The sequence below is a fragment of the Lampetra fluviatilis genome, chromosome 14, assembly GCF_964198595.1.
Source record: "Lampetra fluviatilis chromosome 14, kcLamFluv1.1, whole genome shotgun sequence".
Taxonomy (NCBI): domain Eukaryota; kingdom Metazoa; phylum Chordata; class Hyperoartia; order Petromyzontiformes; family Petromyzontidae; genus Lampetra; species Lampetra fluviatilis.
Genome location: NC_136288.1, coordinates 5518235 through 5537564, shown reverse-complemented (window position 1 = coordinate 5537564; position 19330 = coordinate 5518235). Strand labels below are relative to the sequence as shown.

The window sequence follows — 19330 nt, the reverse complement described above, 5'->3', positions numbered from 1 at the left end:
GGGAGGCATTCATTTATAAGAAGTGCATGCGTGCATGCAAATATAGACGTGTGAATGAATGCGCATGTTTGGGTGTCTTTATGTGTGCGGAGCGGAAGCGTAGTGGTGAGCGCACTGTGCCATGAACCCGCTGTCCCAAGTTAAATTCCTGTTCACGACCCATAAGAGTGGTAAATACAGTATTTGACCTGGTTCTGGGCCTTTCTTAGGTCGACTCAGCCTTAAATGAGTACTGTACTTGTAGCAGTGTCTAAACATCAGCACTGGGGAGAGAAGGGCAACCGGGCGTGGTGTTGTTCACCCACTCACACATGTGCTATGCTGGCCTACTGTTAAAAGCTATAGGGGAGATCTTTGTGTGGGGAACGGAGGCTTGTGGTTAGCAAAATATGCTGCGAACGTGGCCACCTGAGTTCGATTCCCAGCCATGTCTTACATCAGTCGCAATTTTCTGAACCGGTCCTGCGACTCCTCTCGGCCGACCTCGCCTTCACTGAGTACTTGGTGTGGTGTACACACATCACCACTGTGGAGACAAAAAAAACAGCCAGATATGGTGCTGACCACCCACCCTCTTGTGTACCGTGCTGGCCTTAACAGGTGGTAACTAACAGCACTTGCCCCAAGAATCTTATTAAGGCTATATGGGGCATCTTGTCTTTCTCTTTGCTGTATGTGTCTGATAGTGTGTTTGTGTGTGCATGCTGGTGCGAGTGTGTGTATCTCTGTATATCTCTGTGTATGTGTGTAAGCCTGTGTGTCTACGTGTGTTTGTATTTGTGTGTATCTTGTGTTTTGCCTTCTTCTACAGGGGGACCGGGGTTTGGATGGATCCAGGGGAGACTCTGGAAGCAGAGGACCTCCTGGGCTTCCAGGAATGCAAGGCCCCATCGGAGAGGGGATTCAGGGATTGCCTGTGAGATTTTCTAACAAAGACACGATTGAGAAATGTATCACAAAATGTTGCTACCTTCCTTTGAACCAGCGTAAAGAGTGGATAGATACGAAATGGTCCGTGGGTGTAGAAGTGGGCTGTGTGCATTACTTTGTGTAGTCATTGGCCTGTTGTACACGGCAATTTATTCACAGAAATGCATAATTCCATTGTCAGACCTTAATTTTAGAACTTTCGTGACTGCAGGAATTATTATTTGGTTCTTTCGGTTAAGTCACGTCTAAAGATAAAATAATAAATTAAATTAAATAATAGAATACGACGTTTCGATTGCAACACAAGCAATCATCATCAGGTATAATGAAATAGCGACATAAAATCTAACCAGAAAACTATAGACAGACATATTAGCAGACAGATATCACCAAGATACATAGCGGGAGCAACACAGGTAACAGAGAGGGGTGATCGTCTCTGTGGGGTGGCCTTAAATAGACAGAGGGGGGGGGGCGGAGGCAGAGAGAAGGAAGGGGGGTTAGAGAAAAAAATAGCATATCAATGAGTGGTCAACAGACGTGGTGCTGCACGGCAAGTAAGCCTGAAAATCCATTGTCAGACATGTGTGGCAGTCACAGTTTTGGAGGTGTGGCCTACATGTTGTGTTTTACCTCAAATGAGTACACACACTTACATATTCACCTCGTGTTTGCAGGCTATCCATTTGGCGGAGATAAGCTGCAATGCATTGGTTTTGTAAGCAAAAACCACTGGATTTTGTAGCTATGTTGTTGCTAACTACTGTTGTGAACCGTTATATCCCACAAAATGGCGAACGCTACATTTGACGATAGCATTCGCTATCCCAGTGATGGATACTTTTCAATGAGCGCTGCAGCTAAGCTGGTGTAGCTGCGCTCTCTCATTAACGTATGAGCCATGGCCTGAGTGATCTAATCAGATTCACTGATTACCCACACTCTCAATCTTTGCTGCTGTGCATTTAAATGGCCAGCATATGCAGGAAATAGCTCAAAATTATTATCAATCAGTGATTAATATTCACAAGTGGCTGCAATTAGATTTTTGCTTTAAATGTAATAAGCAAAACCCATCTCTTGACATTACAGGACTGGTGGTATCGTTTTTTTTTAGATCTGCACAGATTTCATTTGCGGATATGTGCCTCGATGCCATAGATTTTAGGAAACCTTTTGAAAGCGTTCCGGCACATGCAATGTCAAGTGCAAGCCAGGGTTATGTGCTGAGCATAAAAATATGATATCTTCCTGTTGTGTGTGTTTTTTACCCCCCTCTCTCATACTCTACGGTCAGAACATAAAAACCACACCACTGAATGTAGGACAACACCGTTAGTCTCCTGTGAATACCTTTGATGATTACTCATTGGCTTTTCTTTTCAGGGTGAGTCAGGAAAACAAGGCCCGTCTGGTGTCCCTGGAATGCAAGTAAGTGTCCATTAATTTTTTTCACTTCCTTCGGTCTCTCGTTACTTCCTTTTATAATGTATCAACAATAGAGGTTTTTGGGTTAGTGTTGTGGTGCAATGGTTCTGGGGTGTTGTGGTGCAGTGGTTCTGCACACTCAACTTGCAACGCAGTGGCCGCTGATTCATTCTCTCGGTGCCACAGTTGAAACAATGCCACAGTTGAAACAATGCCACAGTTGAAACAATGCCACAGTTGAAACAATGCCACAGTTGAAACAATGCGGCGGGTATCTTAAATCCCCCCCCGCCCCCCACCTGCATTCACCCCTCCCCGCCATTGTCCATCTAACAGTATAAATAGTTACACCGCATAATAGAGTTTTATGGGGGGTTAGATCGTGTAAATATAAATGTTTTGTTAAATCCGCCACCACTTGACATAGCCAATCAGTAAGGTTTGTCACGTAAACAGAACATGCCAATTCGTTACTAGTGTAGAGGTGATCGCCACTCACCATTCAGTAACCTGCAGTACCACTGAGTTACCTCCCTAGGGAAAAGCCTGGGGTCAAACAGAGGTGAGAGCGGATCAAAACACCAATTCCTACTAGGGGAAATTCCCGGGGTCAGAGAAGGTGAAAGCGGATCAGAACGACGGTTTGAGAAGGACCAATCAGAAGGTTCGGGAAGGACCAATCAGAAGGTTCCAAGAAGGGGCGTGGCTGGGACGGAGCCAGCCACGAACCTGCATAAAAGACAGAGCAATGAGAGCTCGAGTTAGTTCTCTCCACCCGAAGACCGAAGCCCGGGCTGAAGATAGATAGGACCCTGGAACCAAGCCTTGCAGCCCTTCTAAGGGCTGTGGCTCAGTGTAACCAGTGGTCGGGACCCACAGACTCCGTGGTCGGGTCAATTAGCCTCCTCTAGGTCCCAGCCGGAGGACGTTAGGTTAGCGGGTAACCCGTGAGTAGGTCCCGCCAAGTCCGGAGGCCATACCTCTCTAGGTATCGTGTAAGGGGACCATATACCCCTTGTGTGTGTTAGGGACCGTGTCGGAAGAAAGACAATAAACAGAGTGTGCCTCATAAAGAAGTTTATTTGTCCGTGATTACAACACTACACTAGTACAGCACACCAGTGTGTTGGAGAGTAAACCCACAACATTTCCAATTCGATTATGACGTTTCGCCAGTAATTACAACTAGCATCATCAGGCGACAGCCAGAGTTGTAGAGACATCCTCCTGTTTTGGTCTTAAATACGTTGATAAATGTGATGTCGTCACTTGTGAGCCAATCAGGTGCGAAGGCCAAAGGAGTGGGGTGGGGAGGGGAGTGAATGTATGCATATAATTACAATAGATGCGCATTACTGGTTGGGTTATTCAGGGTAATCAACATACATTATGCATGCACATTGTGCATGCACACCATGAATGCAATGTACGTGTTTTACAATGTATGTGTTTTCATATATATTAAATAGTGGCTAATATTTAACAATGCATCTATTAATATATATCCTTAAACTCACATATTTTGCGTAAAATTGTATGCGCATGAACCTAACGTTTTCTATTTTATATGTTTCATGTAATGGGTTGACATCACCCCTATAGCCATAAGCGGTGGTTACATTTGTTGTGTTCGTAATTACTGCTGTATTGTAAAGTTATTATTTACTCCTCTTTAGGGAGAGAGAGGCCTCCCTGGTCTTTTGGGGCCTCCCGGCATGAAGGGTCCTCCTGGGATCGGTCGCGATGGCCAGCCGGTAAATCGCGGCTGATTATTTTCAGCATCTTTACATTATACTCGTATGACACAATCACGCAATGCACTGTGACTATATGGTGGGATTATGACGTTAGGCCAGATCTTGGAGATCGCGCATCTACTGATGAAGCAGCTGTAATGACGTGCAAAGTTGTGCTAACAAACAAACAAGGAGACACAACGCCCATCGTGTTTTGCACTCATGTCATGCGATCACCACATCGCATGCACAGTACAATGGTCTCAGCCTTGTCCAGACCACCATAATCTTGAGTTGAATGTGTGGTCGTATTGTTGTTTGAGACCATCAACTCAAAGGGTTGAAAGACGTGGCCATCCCAAGAAGGCAGCAATGCTTCAAAGAGGCCGTTTTCATCCCTCATTCGGATTCGTAAATATAGTTGCGATGACTTTTTTCATCATTTGCAAAAAGCAGTGCATTTGAACTGCGCAGCAACCTTGGGATCTGGTGGAGGGTAGGGAGAGTTGGTAACATGGTGGCATCAACAGCTTGGGCCACGATGACGATGTCGTTATTTTTAATGTCACGCATTGTTTAATTTATGTCTGCCGTGTTGTTCTGATTTTTTTAACAGGGATCTAGTGGGTCACCTGGTTCGCAAGGACAAGAGGTACTTAACATTTCCGATTTATTGTATTATTCGTGTATTTTACTCAATACATTGCGTGCTTCGTATTATTTATATATTTTCCCTCACAGAAAAAAAACTCATTTTTATTATTTGAAGAAACGGGGAAAGTATATATTATTATGTTTTACATCCAATGTCATACGTAAACATTTTACGTATGATATCACGTGTTGCTTGAGGAAGTAAAACAATCCTATGGTAAAAAATCACATGCATAAAGATTGCACTTTCTCTCACAAGCAAGCATGTATAACTGCAAATACATTTGAAGTCTACTGTACAGGTTTTTTCGGTTGCACTGAACAGTTCTCCCACGTATTTGGGACGCCGCGGTGGTGAGATGTTATCTCCCTCGCCTGGTACGCAGGAGGTCGTGGGTTCGATCCCAACCCTGATGATGCCTATACATATTTGGAGTTTGCATGTTCTCCCTGTGGTCACTTGGATTTTTCTCCGGGTCTTCCGGTTTTTCCCTCCACATTTGGAATCAACATCACGCGTTTAGAGTATTTGACTGCTGTAAATTTACACGTGATGATAAGCCACTTAGTTGAGTCATCATTTGTGACCAGGTCGCTTCCGCAAAAGAGCTCTATAGCTCAGTGGGCCTTGCTGGTAAAGTAGAAACGGTGTAGTTTTAAAACAGTGCTCGGGTTGCACCACGCGTTCTTCGGTGCAACGTCCGGCAATTCGCCCCGCGTGCTGGGTGCTTCTCAAGGTGAAGTGAAACGTCGGGCACCATGCCGGACAGAACGCAGTGCAATCTGAACCACCTCTTTATCGCTTAAATTTTGCTCCACATTCAATAATTGTCCCACGTTCACGTATTATCATATGTTATGCAGTTATGCGTCCCCCACCCAACAAATATCTTTATTCGTTAAGCAAGAGTGTACCCCTTTGTCCCACTCCACTTTAGAGCCTTGTGCTTAAATTGTTCATGAAGGTCGATGACAATGCCAGCAAACCGTTAAGCAAGCCATATTCAGAAAAGGCTTTTCTATCATCAGTCAAATGAATACAATCCCATGATGGAAAGTTCAAGTGAATGTCAAATACCATTATGCCCAGCTGTCACAAACGAAGGTCAAAATGAAAAAAATCGAAATCATACAAACCATTTACAAGGGCCAGGTAGATACATTGTGATTAAATGAAGAAAGAAACCCAAAAATGCACGTGATGAAAATGCATACACCCTAATTAAATATATCCTAGTTTCTGAGAACCTAAACATTTTGTGTTCCTTATATTTTTTTCAAAAACTGCATTTGGGATACAGTGAATGAGCCGCCAATCAATTGCAGGGCCACGCCAATATATTTTACTTAACGTGTATTCATGCAGTTTAACTCGCATATTCTCATGCTGTTTGTGCTACTCCTTAATAGAAACCTGGTACGTGCAATCTTGGTTGGTAGTGTTGCCTCATTAAATGCCACTGTAACATTCCACAGGGACCAAGAGGCTTTCCTGGGCCACCTGGGCCACCCGGTCCTGCTGGGCAGAATGTGAGTGATATGTTCCCCTCCACACATTAGTGCATTCATTCACCCCAACCACCACTGTTACAAGTAGCCAATATCAAAGCACCACATCAACCGTAACAAATATTGCCTTCACTGCTTCTGCTGAATAACATTGCTGGCACTCAGAGGTTGATGAACCAAAATTTAGTTTTTATGTGTTTATTTTGACCCAGTGAAACGCCCCGCCTCTGTATTATTATTAAACCCAAACCAACATGATTTATAAAATAATGTGATGATGAAATATTGCTGTACTGTGCTAAATCGGTCTCCCGGTATTTCTGGAGTGCTCTAACTTTAAACGTCAGGTCGGCCAGCAGTACTTGTTTAACAGGCAAAACTTTGCTGATGAGACTTAGAAATTTGAAACTTCCCCGTGTTGCCTACTTAAACAAATGATTCAGCAAGCGCATAGGCTAATGAATGTATATATTTATTTTTACTTGTTTATTTTATACCTTCATGGATTCCATGATGCAGCTCTTTGGTATTATAGTTAATTTTAATAATTTTATGGCTCTGATTTATTAACTCTTAATCCCAGTGGAAACCTGAAACCAAAGGCAGCTTATACATTCATGCTCTACTTGTTAGCGATGTGTTTTCTACTCAACATCTAGTAATTGATAACTGTTCATATGTTCATTCAAAACTGTTCATATGTCAGCATTCATCAATTTACGACTTAAAGGCGCCACCCTATAGAAGGAGGTCTCCATGTTAGTCAATCCTTCAGCCTTCTCTCTATTATTTACAATGTTAGCCTTCTATATATATGTTTATCTTATGAGGTACAGTAGTATTAATGAAGAACGTGGGTATTTTGGCTGCTATCATCCGAATCTTCACGCGAAGAATGTGAACTTTTCCATACCTAACATCAGCGATAGAGAAATACAACTAAGGTCCATTATGAATACCCACAGTGTAATGAAGGACACATTTAAATCTAACCTCTGAGACAAATAGAAAAGAAATAGACGAATGAATGTTTATATAATATGTATCCAGGAAAGCCCCACTAAACTGTTTTTCAGGAGCATTCTGCATTGGTACATTTTGCCAACTCATGTATTAATATCGTATAACATGCCAGTAATCACCCACAAAGGCACCAATCTTGTCTTCGAATTGCAACACATTGTAAAAAATATTGGCACATGAATAGTTTTCCAATATCTCAAATCAATTACATGTAGCAGACAGACATGAAATGTGTTGATGCTTTACAAATGAAATTAATTAGAGCTATTAAACGCAACTTGAAAATAAGAAGTGATGTAATTGTACCTATTGCAAAAAAGCCAAACAGCAATAAATAAAAGCAAAAAAAATCTATAAACGTTAGTGCAGTGCATTTTGGGTGGCACATGTCCCTTTTTAAAAGGAAACAGCCCAAGTCACATTAGCGATCACGGATTCTCAATACATCTCGGGTAAGTAAACAAAACAAGACATTCCGTCACCATCTCAAGTTCAGACCGTCTTAACGTTTGCTACCTTCCGGGTGGATTCTTCCCTAGGGCTCTCCTGGGCGGGATGGAAAACCTGGTCCTCCGGGCTCACCAGGGCCAAATGTAAGCATGCCATTGTCCATTAAATACAATTCCCTTTGCTTTGTTAATGGTCCCAGCTCCTTGCTACGTCTGCTGCTATTGCTGCTTGCCATGATAGTATGTGTTAATTATTGAGAAAATGCAAGGCAATACAAAATGATGCTGAGAAAGAAAATTATAGTTGGTTAATGTTACAGCTCATTGATTTTCATCAAAAACAAACTTCTACTTTTTATCTTTCAGCAAATATTTAATTGTATGTCCTTTTTAAAATTTGCTAACAAAATTACATTGAAATAATATTCATTTTTTTAGAACTATATTTTGGCAACAAAGAAGTGATTCAATGAATATACAAAATGTAAATGTGTTATTTCCTTTGTTTTTAAGGCACCATATTCTACCACCACTCAACGGGAAATTCAAGATATGGTCAAAGTAAGTGTGTGGATAGAGGAAATACTGTCATTTTCTCAAACACCATCTTGATCTTAAATGTATGTCTTACATAAGCATTGTGAACAGGCATATTTTATGCATTTTGGCTCTAATTTCGGAATGTTTGGTGAAAGTTTTAAATAAAAATAAAATGCTGCGAAAAAAAGTGGGTCTTGTTTTAGTTGCTTATGAAAGACTAATCTGTTGGGAAGCCAACAGTACTACTGTGTAGGTTTTCGCGGTTGTGCTGCATAGCTGTCCGACGTGTTTTTTAGTCGTGCCGCTTGTCCGACGTTTTACTCCACGTGCTGAAAGCTTCTTCAGGAACTTGGAGCGAAACGTCGGACATCGTGCCAAACAACACGAAAACACGTCGGAGAGATTAGCCATTCAGTCTAGCGCACATCAGAATCCTGCATCGAGACCTATCGAGAGTTAAACGCCTGTGACTAACACGCACTGACAGATGTGGGTCTGTGTCTGTCGTCATTCCCAGGGCATGTGCAACAAATGCGAGCCAGGCATGGCAGGTCATCCTGGCATCCCGGGTTATCCGGGCATGAAGGGAGACCGAGGGATGCCTGGCCCACTGGGCCCTCCAGGACGCGACGGATACAAGGTAAGACGAACAGTGCTGGCCACACCGTGGTGAACCCTGACCCAGAGCTGGCCCCGCTCTGATCGTTTTGTCCGGCAACAACCCTCGAATAACGTTGACTACAAACATATTTTACCGTTACCATACCAAAGGGCCGTTAATCCGACACATTGCAGATGAGGTTGGTGATCACATCAGCATCACCATCATGAAGTATTATCATTATTATTTATACTATGCCGCCCATGCAGTACATCTCGAGGCGACAGGACAGAGAGGTATTTCAGATTATTACTCAGTGAGTGCAGATCAAATACAATGTTGAATAAGAATTCGGTAGGGACAATATACGCAGCAAATGAGACTAAACTAAATTGAAAAGCTCAAATGTGCATGAGTCTATTATTCTTTTTTTCACTTCATTTGAGTTATCACACAGAGTTCATCGTGTGCTTTGTACTCCCATAGGCACATGTGATACGTAGCTTGTATTAGACCAGCAAGTAAATTGTTGACTGCTTTGTGTGAGTGTTTGAACATTATTTCCTATGATATGTGCTTGTTTTCTATCCAGCCACTCACATTATCTAACACATGAAAATACCCAATGATAACATTGGCCAAATATCCTAAGCAAGTGCCTTATAAAACATAGGCTAGAAAATCCTTTGAGACTGCCCGTGGAGCCAAAAAAGGGACATGGATACTTTTTTTATGATGTGATTTTAAGAAACACATGATTTTGGAATGGCAATGAATAGGTTTTGCAAATGCTCAAATGTGTTTCCTATGACAAAAAAGCATTTTCATAAATCCAGTGAATTTTTCAAAATCTGTGTTATTGTTTACAACACCTCTGAAATCTGGATAAGTGAGATAATTATATGCATAGGGGAAGATTGGAAATCACTCATTGCATTATAGAAAAAGCCTACGTGTTAAACTCGTAGAAAAGGGTATTTGTTTAAAGACAAAAGCTTCAATAGACAGCTGGAATTCATGTCAGTATTGATGAGCATGTACATCATGACATATGGTGCTTCTGCTTAGCTTGTTTTCAGCAAAACGAATCCACTGATATGCCCCTACTATGAGAGCTGCCAAGGGGCTTCCTGCGGGCCCAAGGGAGAACGCCACATGGGCCCCCTTATTTCAACATTATTCCTCCATCCACGAGCCATTTGTGAGAACCTCTGTATGTGTAAAGCCTCGGGAAAACCCACCCTTCGATCCCCCCCTGCCATCTCCCCCTCTACCAGCCTTGCACACTATATATAGATCATGGGAAAGGCTACACAGTGTATATGATGTGATGCAACTTGATAATTTGCACTTTGCAGGGTGAATCAGGAGAAGCAGGTTCTCCAGGTGACCCAGGATCCTCGGGACCAAGTGTAAGATGGAAAAACAAAATAAAACGTTTACCCATGAACATGTATTGTTCTTGGTTCTTTCGGTAAAGTCACGTAGAAGGGAAATAATAATGAAATAATATAAATATAAAACAATACAAATTCTCAAACGTCGTGAGAATTTGTATTGTTTTATATTTTTATTATTTTTTTACCGAAAGAACCAAGAATATGAATCCCTGCAGTCACGAAAGCTTTAAATCAAAATGTATTGTTCTGCCTACGAGCACACCCCATTGTCTTTGCTAATAGCACCTCCTGGTGGTGCAAATAAGTGGGCTTCTGCTCAGAGCGGCTCTTTACATGGGTAAATGTGAAGCCCCGCTCTGTTGTCCTTCCCCCGCACCTCCAATGAGCACAGTTGGCTACTTGCGGTGCGGAAAATTTTCTACATACATATAGTTGCACATTGTGTGTGTATGTGACTCGACGCTTCGCAACCCGCTGTGCTTCCCATTGTTTCAACTGACTTATCTATCAGTGAGAGCAATCATCCTTAAGGTGATGAACATACACATACTTGTTTTTTGCTCATTTTTATATTGTGTTATCTATGCCTTTTAATTCATACGAATGCAGCTGATGCGGTATACATCGGTGTGATTGCCACGATGTAGAAATAAACTAATAATTAATTAATGGTTTTTAGTCGAGCAGCTTCACTTAATGATGCTAAATATTTCATAGCCTGCGTTTGCCCTTCTCTTCAAATGACACCTCCTCCTCCCTTCTTAATCAGGGAGCCAAAGGTGAACGTGGAATGCCTGGGTCGCCTGCTAACAAGGGTGATCAAGTGAGTGCCTAATCACGGACATCATTCACACGCCTGTTGCCCTATTGTGGACTCGCTGCCGTGCGGCAGGCTTTGCTCTGCGCGAACCTCAACATTACCCTGCTCTAGACATTATTATCGTACCTCTCCTCCGTTTAATGCATTTTTTACAATGACAAAAAAAGCCTTCCATTGCGGTTCAGGGGTCTCGTCCTAATTAAACCACTCGTATAACTTGACTGAAATAATGCGTGAAGGTGATTATCGGCGCATTCTCGCTGAGTGGTCGCAATAGAAATATCTTCGTGCCTAAGGGAAAAGGCTTTATTGTGGATGGACTTCGAATTAAGCACGGCTGGTGTGTCGTTCTTTTCACCCTTGGTACGTAAGATGGCGATTGTATGTCTCGCCAGCACCATGCCCAGGCATTACAGTTGCTTCCCAATGCCTGTAATTCTCACTTAAGGTTAAGTTAACCGAACCATACATGCATGGCTTAAAATGCTGGCTATTACGATATAACTACAATGTACGGGCCACTGTGAAATGGAGCAGTGCTGTCTGCGGCATCATGCCGACGATGTCTATGCTTTCCCGAACATCAATCCAACCGTATAAAAAACAATCATCTTCATCTGTTGTAATTATCATAAAGGTCAGTGTAAGGAATACTTTTCCTCCAGTCATGCAATTAACTTACAACCCACAGTTGAAAATTAAAATGTCAATCACGAACAACCTGAATGGTTAGTCATGTGATTTCCCCCTCCCCCACCAACAAGAAGATATTGACCACTGTTTTAAATGTAATGATAATGACCTCTGTGTGTAATGGCTGTATTTAAATTTTAAAGAAATTACGCATACTTTTGTGAATTTGCTGATTTACAGAATTTCAGTGGTTACTTGGTCTAGCTATTTTATTATCCTATTTTGTGTGTACATATCATTCCTCGGTATTTTTCACGTATAATGGACTTTGTATGTAAGAATTCCCATCCATTATTTTATGCACGATTTAGTCACACTGAAGCAAGTATTTTGTTGAAACCGAGGGAAATGGGTTTTTTTCACCTAAATCACAAAGGAATGGAAAGGTTGGTGATTGAAAAAGGTCAGCGCTTGCTGGCAGTAATGTCCATTGGTTCAGACATTGACAAATGTGTATTGATCTCAATTAGGCAAGCTGTTAATTACTTTAACAACATATTGACATGGAGTGCCAGAGACTAATATAAGGCAACGGAATCTATTCTACTATCTCAATACAGCTATGTACACAATATGTGTACATGTACATACGTGATGTACAGTATGTGTGTGTAGTATAATAATACTTTTGGTCGACAATAACAATACAAAACAGTTATTACGAGGATATTGTTAAGCGGAGCCTTACTGCAGAGACAGAGAAAAGCTATCATGTTCCTCTCTGCTTTGTTCTGTTATTAGTAATGTCCAGCAACAACCAGGCTCCATAATAAACAAATGCATTTTGCCTGTTGAATTATTGATGCATGCTGCGGTGGTTCTTGTGTGTGCCTTCCACTTAGGGGTTGCCTGGTCAACCTGGGTACCCAGGTCCTCCAGGTCCATCTGGCTCATCTGTGAGTATCTAAATAATTTCTTGGTTTAGAAATGCCTAATATATAAGTATGTATTTCAAAACGCAATACATTCATAACTGAACGAAAGAGGATGTAGATATAATAGGATACATTTCGGACAATGGACTTGCTTCATAGCAGAGAGATGGATGGCAGTGCGATTGAGTGAAGCATAGTTGGAGGCTGCACTATAGACCATGGGGCCCTGATATAAATGCAGATTTAAGGACATATCTAGAGGTGAACATACTTAAAGTGGAATTTGAACATTATTTGATATTGAATACTAGACAAACTAATCAAAAGACAAACATTAATAAAATTAGCAAACGTTGCTGACATATCATCCTAGCAACCTACGATGCAGTGCTGTATCTACAGAAGAAAGAGCAATTGTATACTTAAAGGCCAATCATATACTTAACGGCCTTTCATATACTTCAATATATATATAACCACTAGCCTACAGCTCGGTTGGCTGAGCAGCAGATAGACAAAAGTGAATTACCAATTTAAAATTCTGGCCACTTAGCCCATCATCTCCCTGGGGTAGGTAAAGTGAGCATACCTCGTGAAGCTGCACCGCTTGATGGGAATTCAGCACTGTTTGTCTTCTGGAGATTCCAGTCCCTGTGGTAAAAAATATTACATGCCATATATTAAGGATCACCAATGGTGATGGGCCCTACGCAGCACTGTTGTCAGGATTGGGAGATTTGTGCATATACAATCAGTGACATCCACAGTCATTGTATTAAATCTTGACTTAAAGCTTTCGTGAGTGCAGGAATTCATATTCTTTGGGTCTTTCGGTAAAGATAGAAAAAAAAACATCACGACGTTTCGATCGCAACACAGGCAATCGTCATCAGGTGAAGCTGCTGAGGCAGGATGTTATAATGGTTTGAGATGGGTGCAGCCCAAGGGTCATGAGCAAAGTAGGCAGGGCTAGTGATGAAATTTGCATGTAAATGTAAGATCGGGTAAATCGGAGAGCCACATCCACGACGACGAAGCTGTGGAGTTGGCCATTGTATTGTGAGAGAATTACATGCCAATGTAAGATTGTAGAGCCACCGCCAAATCGAGGAAAATGAGCAATGGTGGCTGTGTTGGTGAGACATTTAACCTGTTAATGTAAAGACATTTAACCTGTTAATGTAACACCAGAGAGTCGAAAATAACTACTAAACATCACAGCCAGTTATGACTTAACCTGGTTAATAATGTCCTTCCAATGATTGCTCAGTTTGTACCCATCTTCTCGGTTGAAATTGTGTCTGTGTTTATATATCTGGATGGCTTCATGAACGAATCTTTGCTGATAGCCAGTGTGTTTGCAGAGTACCATCGTCTTGGAAAAATCTATTTTGTGTGTGCCCACAGCGTTAAAACAATGATTAGCCATGGTTGAGGTATTGGTCCTACCGTGTTTCAGATCTGCCTTATGTTCACGAACACGGTCCGAGTCATGTCGCTTAGTTTCCCCAATGTAACTACTGCCGCAGACACAGCTTAGTTTGTAGACGCCGGGGTATTGCATGTCAGGGATCACATCCTTCACAGATGAGATCAGATCACGAATTTGATATACTGTGTTGAATCGAACCTCGATCTTGTGTTTGCTCATGATTTTGGAAATTTTTTAGTGACCCTTGCTATGTATGGCAAGGTGATAGTTTTGATTGGGTCCTCAGATGGTTCTTTCCCAACGGCTGGGGTGATAGCTTTACAGATTGTGTAGTCTGAATATCCATTCATCTTGAGGGCTTGGTGTACGTGTTCCAGTTCACTGGCTAGGTGGTGATGGTCGGAAAACATCGAGCTCTATGGTGTAGAGTTTTGATGAGGGAATTATTCTGGGATGGATGGTGGTGGGAGTCAAGTTTTAGGTAGACATCCATATGGGTGGCTTTCCTGTAGACAGTGTCCCATTGAGCCATCTGGTCTCTTTTCGATTAAAACATCCAAGAATGGTAACTTGACATCCTTTACACCTCCATGGTGAATTTGATGGCTGGCTGTATGGAATTGATGTGGTTGAAGAATTGGCCCAGAGCTGGTAGGCCATGTGGCCAGATGACGAACGTGTCATCTATGTACCTCTTCCACAAGGAAGGATGTAAGGTGGATGCCTGGATGGCATCTGTCTCAAAATTTTCAATGAAAACATAGGCTACAACTGGAGATAAGGGAGAACCGATTGGGGTACCTTCAACTTGTTTGTAGAATGTTCCATTCCCGGTGAAGTATGTGTTTGTGAGGCAGTATGTAACCAGGGCCGGTACATTAGAATGCAGTCCTTGTTGGACCAAATCTTCAATAATTGCAATGGTGTCAGGCACAGGAACTTTGGTAAACAAAGATACTACGTCTAAACTGACAAGCAAATCACATGGAGATAGTGAGATGTCCTTTATTAACGATATCAAGTGAGCTGAGTTAAGTACAGCTGAGGTGGTCTTACCAGGAAATGGTTGTAAGGTCTCAGACAGAAATCGGGCCAGTTGGTAGGTGGGTGAGTCAATGGTGGAGACGATGGGACGAAGTGGTGTACCTTCTTTATGAATTTTTAGTAAGCCATAAAATCTGGGTGGTCTAGCAGTAGAGGGTTTTAAGGAAAGCCGCTTGGTTGGTTCGATTAAAGATGTTGAATCAGTAATGATACTGTTGGTTTTCGTAACCAGGCGGTTGGTGGGATCTCTATTGATTTTGGTATAGCTACCATCATTAAGTAGGTCCTGAATTGTGTTATTGTATGTGGTTTTGTCCATGATGACAGTGGCATTGCCCTTGTCGGCTGAGAGGATGACTCTGTCATCTCTATTTTTTAGTTGAGAAAGCTCAAAGCGCTCATCCTTACTGATGTTGCTAATAGGTATTTTTTCACCTGATGACAATTACTTGTGTTGCGATCGAAACATCGTGATAGTTTTATTATTTTTTCTATCTACGTTGGCTTTACTGAAACACCAAAAGAATAGCAATTGTATTGTTATATTATTATTCTTTACGTCATGTGTCACTTTTTATGTTTTCTATCCACGACTGGACGAAGGCCTTCATCAATTATTTCTATTCCGTATTATCCTGTGCAACCACGATCCACATAAGCTGATCAAATCGCTGCTTCTCTTTGGTAGTCATCCTCTTAAGTGTATTCACTCCTTTGTCTGCTATTCCATCACCAGTCTTGTCCATCTGTTTTCATTTCTAGTGAAGTGTCCTACTCAAGCACACTTAACTTTCTTAGCATTGAATATAAAGTCTACCATTTGTGTTTGTTCTCTTATCCACGCGTTCCTTTTTGTGGTCTCTATGTGTAATTCCCAGCACGTGTCTCTCCATGCTTCTTTGCACACTTTTAAGATTTTGCTCCGTATTTTTTCGTCCGATTTTTATGTCCATATGTCATGGTCATTTTTCTATTGGCACATTGGTATGTTATTTTTATATTCCAAAAACACTCTACCTTCCTCTCACTCACCTCTTTATGTTATCATTTTGATCCTGGACTTAGTATTTGCTCTAGAAATACAAACTCTTTTGTCATTTCCAGTTAAATCTCTCTGACACCATATTTATTTTTATTCTGCCAACTTTTGTCCGTAACTTTTTGTCTGCTCATTTTATCTTTTGCGCAACTTTGCATTCTTTTTGTTAATTTCTTCCATCATTTCCTTGTCTTCGTTACCATTACTTGTGATATGTCATCAGCGAATCTGAGATGGTCAAGACTTGCATCTTGATGTCTTTATTTCTCCAAACCAATTTGTATTATCACTTAATAGACTAATAGGAGATACATTCTCACCAAAGCTATGTTCCAGCGACAATGGAAGTTAGTGATGGTAAATGTATAAGGTCGATGGCTTTAACAAATACAAAACATTCTGTTTTTACAGGGAGCTAAAGGGGAAGCAGGAATTGTAGGACCTTCCGGAACTTCTGGTGATAAGGTAAAGGGTTGGAAAAATAACATACCTTAACAGCACCGTTAATTAATGAGTTATTTCAACTGTGTTTCTGTGAGTGCAGTATCAGTGACATCTGTACAGAACATGCAACTGTGATTCACATTTGACATATTCTTAGCAACCCAGTGTTTTGTTTGTATCACCTGGTTAAAACCAATGTCATATAAGCACACACATATGCACGATCCCGTGCTACGTGTATGTCTGCACGCATTTACAATTTTAAGTAAAGGGGCGGTGAAGTGGTTGAGGGGTAGAGTGATCGCTGCTCGTTTCAGAGGTTCATGGTTCAAATCCAGCGGCCACTCGATTGAATACTGCGGGCGTAATAATCCTAAAATTACTACTACGCTCTGTCTTCTTAACTATGGACATTATATATCCTGTGACGTCAGTCACAGCAGTAGACCGTTGTGTGCAGGCATCATGGTTCAAATGTAAAAAATTACCCGAAAATTACTCAATTGGCATGGCACACAGCAAATATCGCCCCCCCCCTCCTTACTGGGAGACCACAGAGCTTAGAAAATTGTTGGCATCCATTTCTGGCTGCTGCAGCTTATTGTGACCACTGAGGTTATCGCGGTTGTGCTGTACCACTCTCCAAAGCTTGTTTCGTTCGGGTTTTACCGCACGCGTTGTTTGGCACGTCCGTCCGACGTTTCGCTCCGCGTGCTGGGAGCTTCGGCAGCCGCTCTTTTAGGGAGTTCTCAACACGTGGGGCGTAAACACCAGACATCATGTCGAACGCCGCGCAGGGTACAACCTGGACACACGTCGGAGAGCTACACCGAGGTGATGCGTGTTTCCGTGCTCTTGTCAGGGCAAAGATGGTTTTCCAGGAGCTAGAGGACCTCCGGGGCTCCCAGGCGCTCAGGTCAGCTAATCTATCAGTTTTCTGCATTCACGTCCGCACAAACATATGCACGTGTATAGTTGTGTGTCCCGAATGTATCAATAATGCACTTTGTTCGTACAGGGTCCCCCTGGACTAGAGGGTGCTGATGGCAGAAAAGGTCCTCCGGGAGAGAAGGTACAGCTGCAATGGATTCTACTGTCGTATCTCTCTGGCTTGGTGGCATTGCAGTTCGCACGCTATGATCAGAATTGTAATGGTGTTTGTTCATATCCCCGCCTGGGATTGACTCAACCCATCATGTTTTTTTCCGGAGATGAAAAAGTTGGCACCATTTTGTGGGACGTCAAGAGTGGCTGTGCTGTGGAGAGATTGGTCATGCGTAGATGCCATCTGCATTCATTGAGGATTCATGGATGTACTGTATATATGTGAAGTATTGGAAAATGACGGCAGGAAACTCCTTGACGGGAACACACTTCTTTTATTAAATCTTGACTTGTAACAATACAACGCGTGGCCTCTCTTCTTCACAATGCGCTTCTCTTGACTCTGGATTCTGTGCTGCCGGCTCTCTGTGCCTCGTGTAGACTCCGCGCCTCGGCTACACTCCTCTCTCGCCTCGTGTAGACTCTGCGCCTCTGCTACACTCTCCACTCGCCTCGTGTAGACTTTGCATCTCTCTCTCTGGCTACACCGTATGCATACTCGGCTCGTGTAGACCTTCCTCTCTCTCTGGCTACACCGTATGCATACTCGGCTCGTGTAGACCGTTCTCTCTCGCTGGCTACACACTATACATTACTCAGCTCGTGTAGACCGTTCTCTCTCGCTGGCTACACACTATACATTACTCAGCTCGTGTAGACCGTTCTCTCTCGCTGGCTACACACTATACATTACTCAGCTCGTGTAGACCGTTCTCTCTCGCTGGCTACACACTATACATTACTCAGCTCGTGTAGACCGTTCTCTCTCGCTGGCTACACACTATACATTACTCAGCTCGTGTAGACCGTTCTCTCTCGCTGGCTACACACTTATACCTTACTCTCCTCTACTCTCCATTACTCTCCATTACTCTCCTCTCCGGGCTCTATCTCTGCACCTTCGTCTTCATTCTTAGATGGTTCCACTTCTGCCCCTGCTCCTCTGTGCATCACCTTATATACCCCTTCTTCCCGGGAGACGGAGCGGATGCGGACCTCAACGTCGGCACCGCTCCTCAGTTACCCAATCCCCACGCGCTATCCCTACGATCCGGTTCCGCTCAGCGCGTGTTTCCACTCCCCGACCAATCACACCGCGCTGCTACCCGATCACTCCCTCTGGGCGCGTCACCGGCACACAGCCAATCAGCAGCACTACCCCCACCCGCGCACTGACGCCTGCTCCTCCCCGTCAGCGCGCGTCACCACACACACACCCGTACATACGCGCTGGCACACGACATATACACCCAGCGCGTATCACCACTACATCACCCCCTCCCACATAGCTCGCAGCCGGCCCGGCTGCTAACAACAACCAACCGCGACGATAAAACGACAACCAACAAAAAAAAACCCCGTAACCCCCCGAGTGTGCCCCGTAACATAACACAACAACAACAACAACAAGAATAACTATGTACAGATTGACAATGAACCCGAAAAGTCAACAATAACACGATACGAGCAAATTCGAAACGAACGCGCCCCACGTCCCTGCGACTACACGCATTGACGAGGCGCTCCAACTGCCCCGACTCCTCACGAGGCAGGTCATGCAAAGTAGCACGACCTGGCGCGAGTCCGTCTGGCTGGTCCATCGTATGGG

The 19330-nt window shown here is 42.9% G+C and overlaps 1 protein-coding gene across 1 annotated transcript in view; it reads left to right on the top strand.

The window, feature by feature from the left end:
* Window positions 1–19330, top strand: part of LOC144935838 (uncharacterized) — a 54039-nt gene that overhangs the window by 14681 nt on the left and 20028 nt on the right. Inside the window, exons 11-24 of the mRNA XM_078862635.1 lie at window positions 812–916; window positions 2317–2361; window positions 4035–4112; window positions 4711–4746; window positions 6225–6278; window positions 7820–7873; window positions 8243–8290; window positions 8787–8909; window positions 10229–10282; window positions 11040–11093; window positions 12626–12679; window positions 16585–16638; window positions 17480–17533; window positions 17636–17689. Coding sequence (XP_078718761.1) covers window positions 812–916; window positions 2317–2361; window positions 4035–4112; window positions 4711–4746; window positions 6225–6278; window positions 7820–7873; window positions 8243–8290; window positions 8787–8909; window positions 10229–10282; window positions 11040–11093; window positions 12626–12679; window positions 16585–16638; window positions 17480–17533; window positions 17636–17689 — 867 coding nt within the window. The remainder of the gene's footprint in view (window positions 1–811; window positions 917–2316; window positions 2362–4034; window positions 4113–4710; window positions 4747–6224; window positions 6279–7819; window positions 7874–8242; window positions 8291–8786; window positions 8910–10228; window positions 10283–11039; window positions 11094–12625; window positions 12680–16584; window positions 16639–17479; window positions 17534–17635; window positions 17690–19330) is intronic.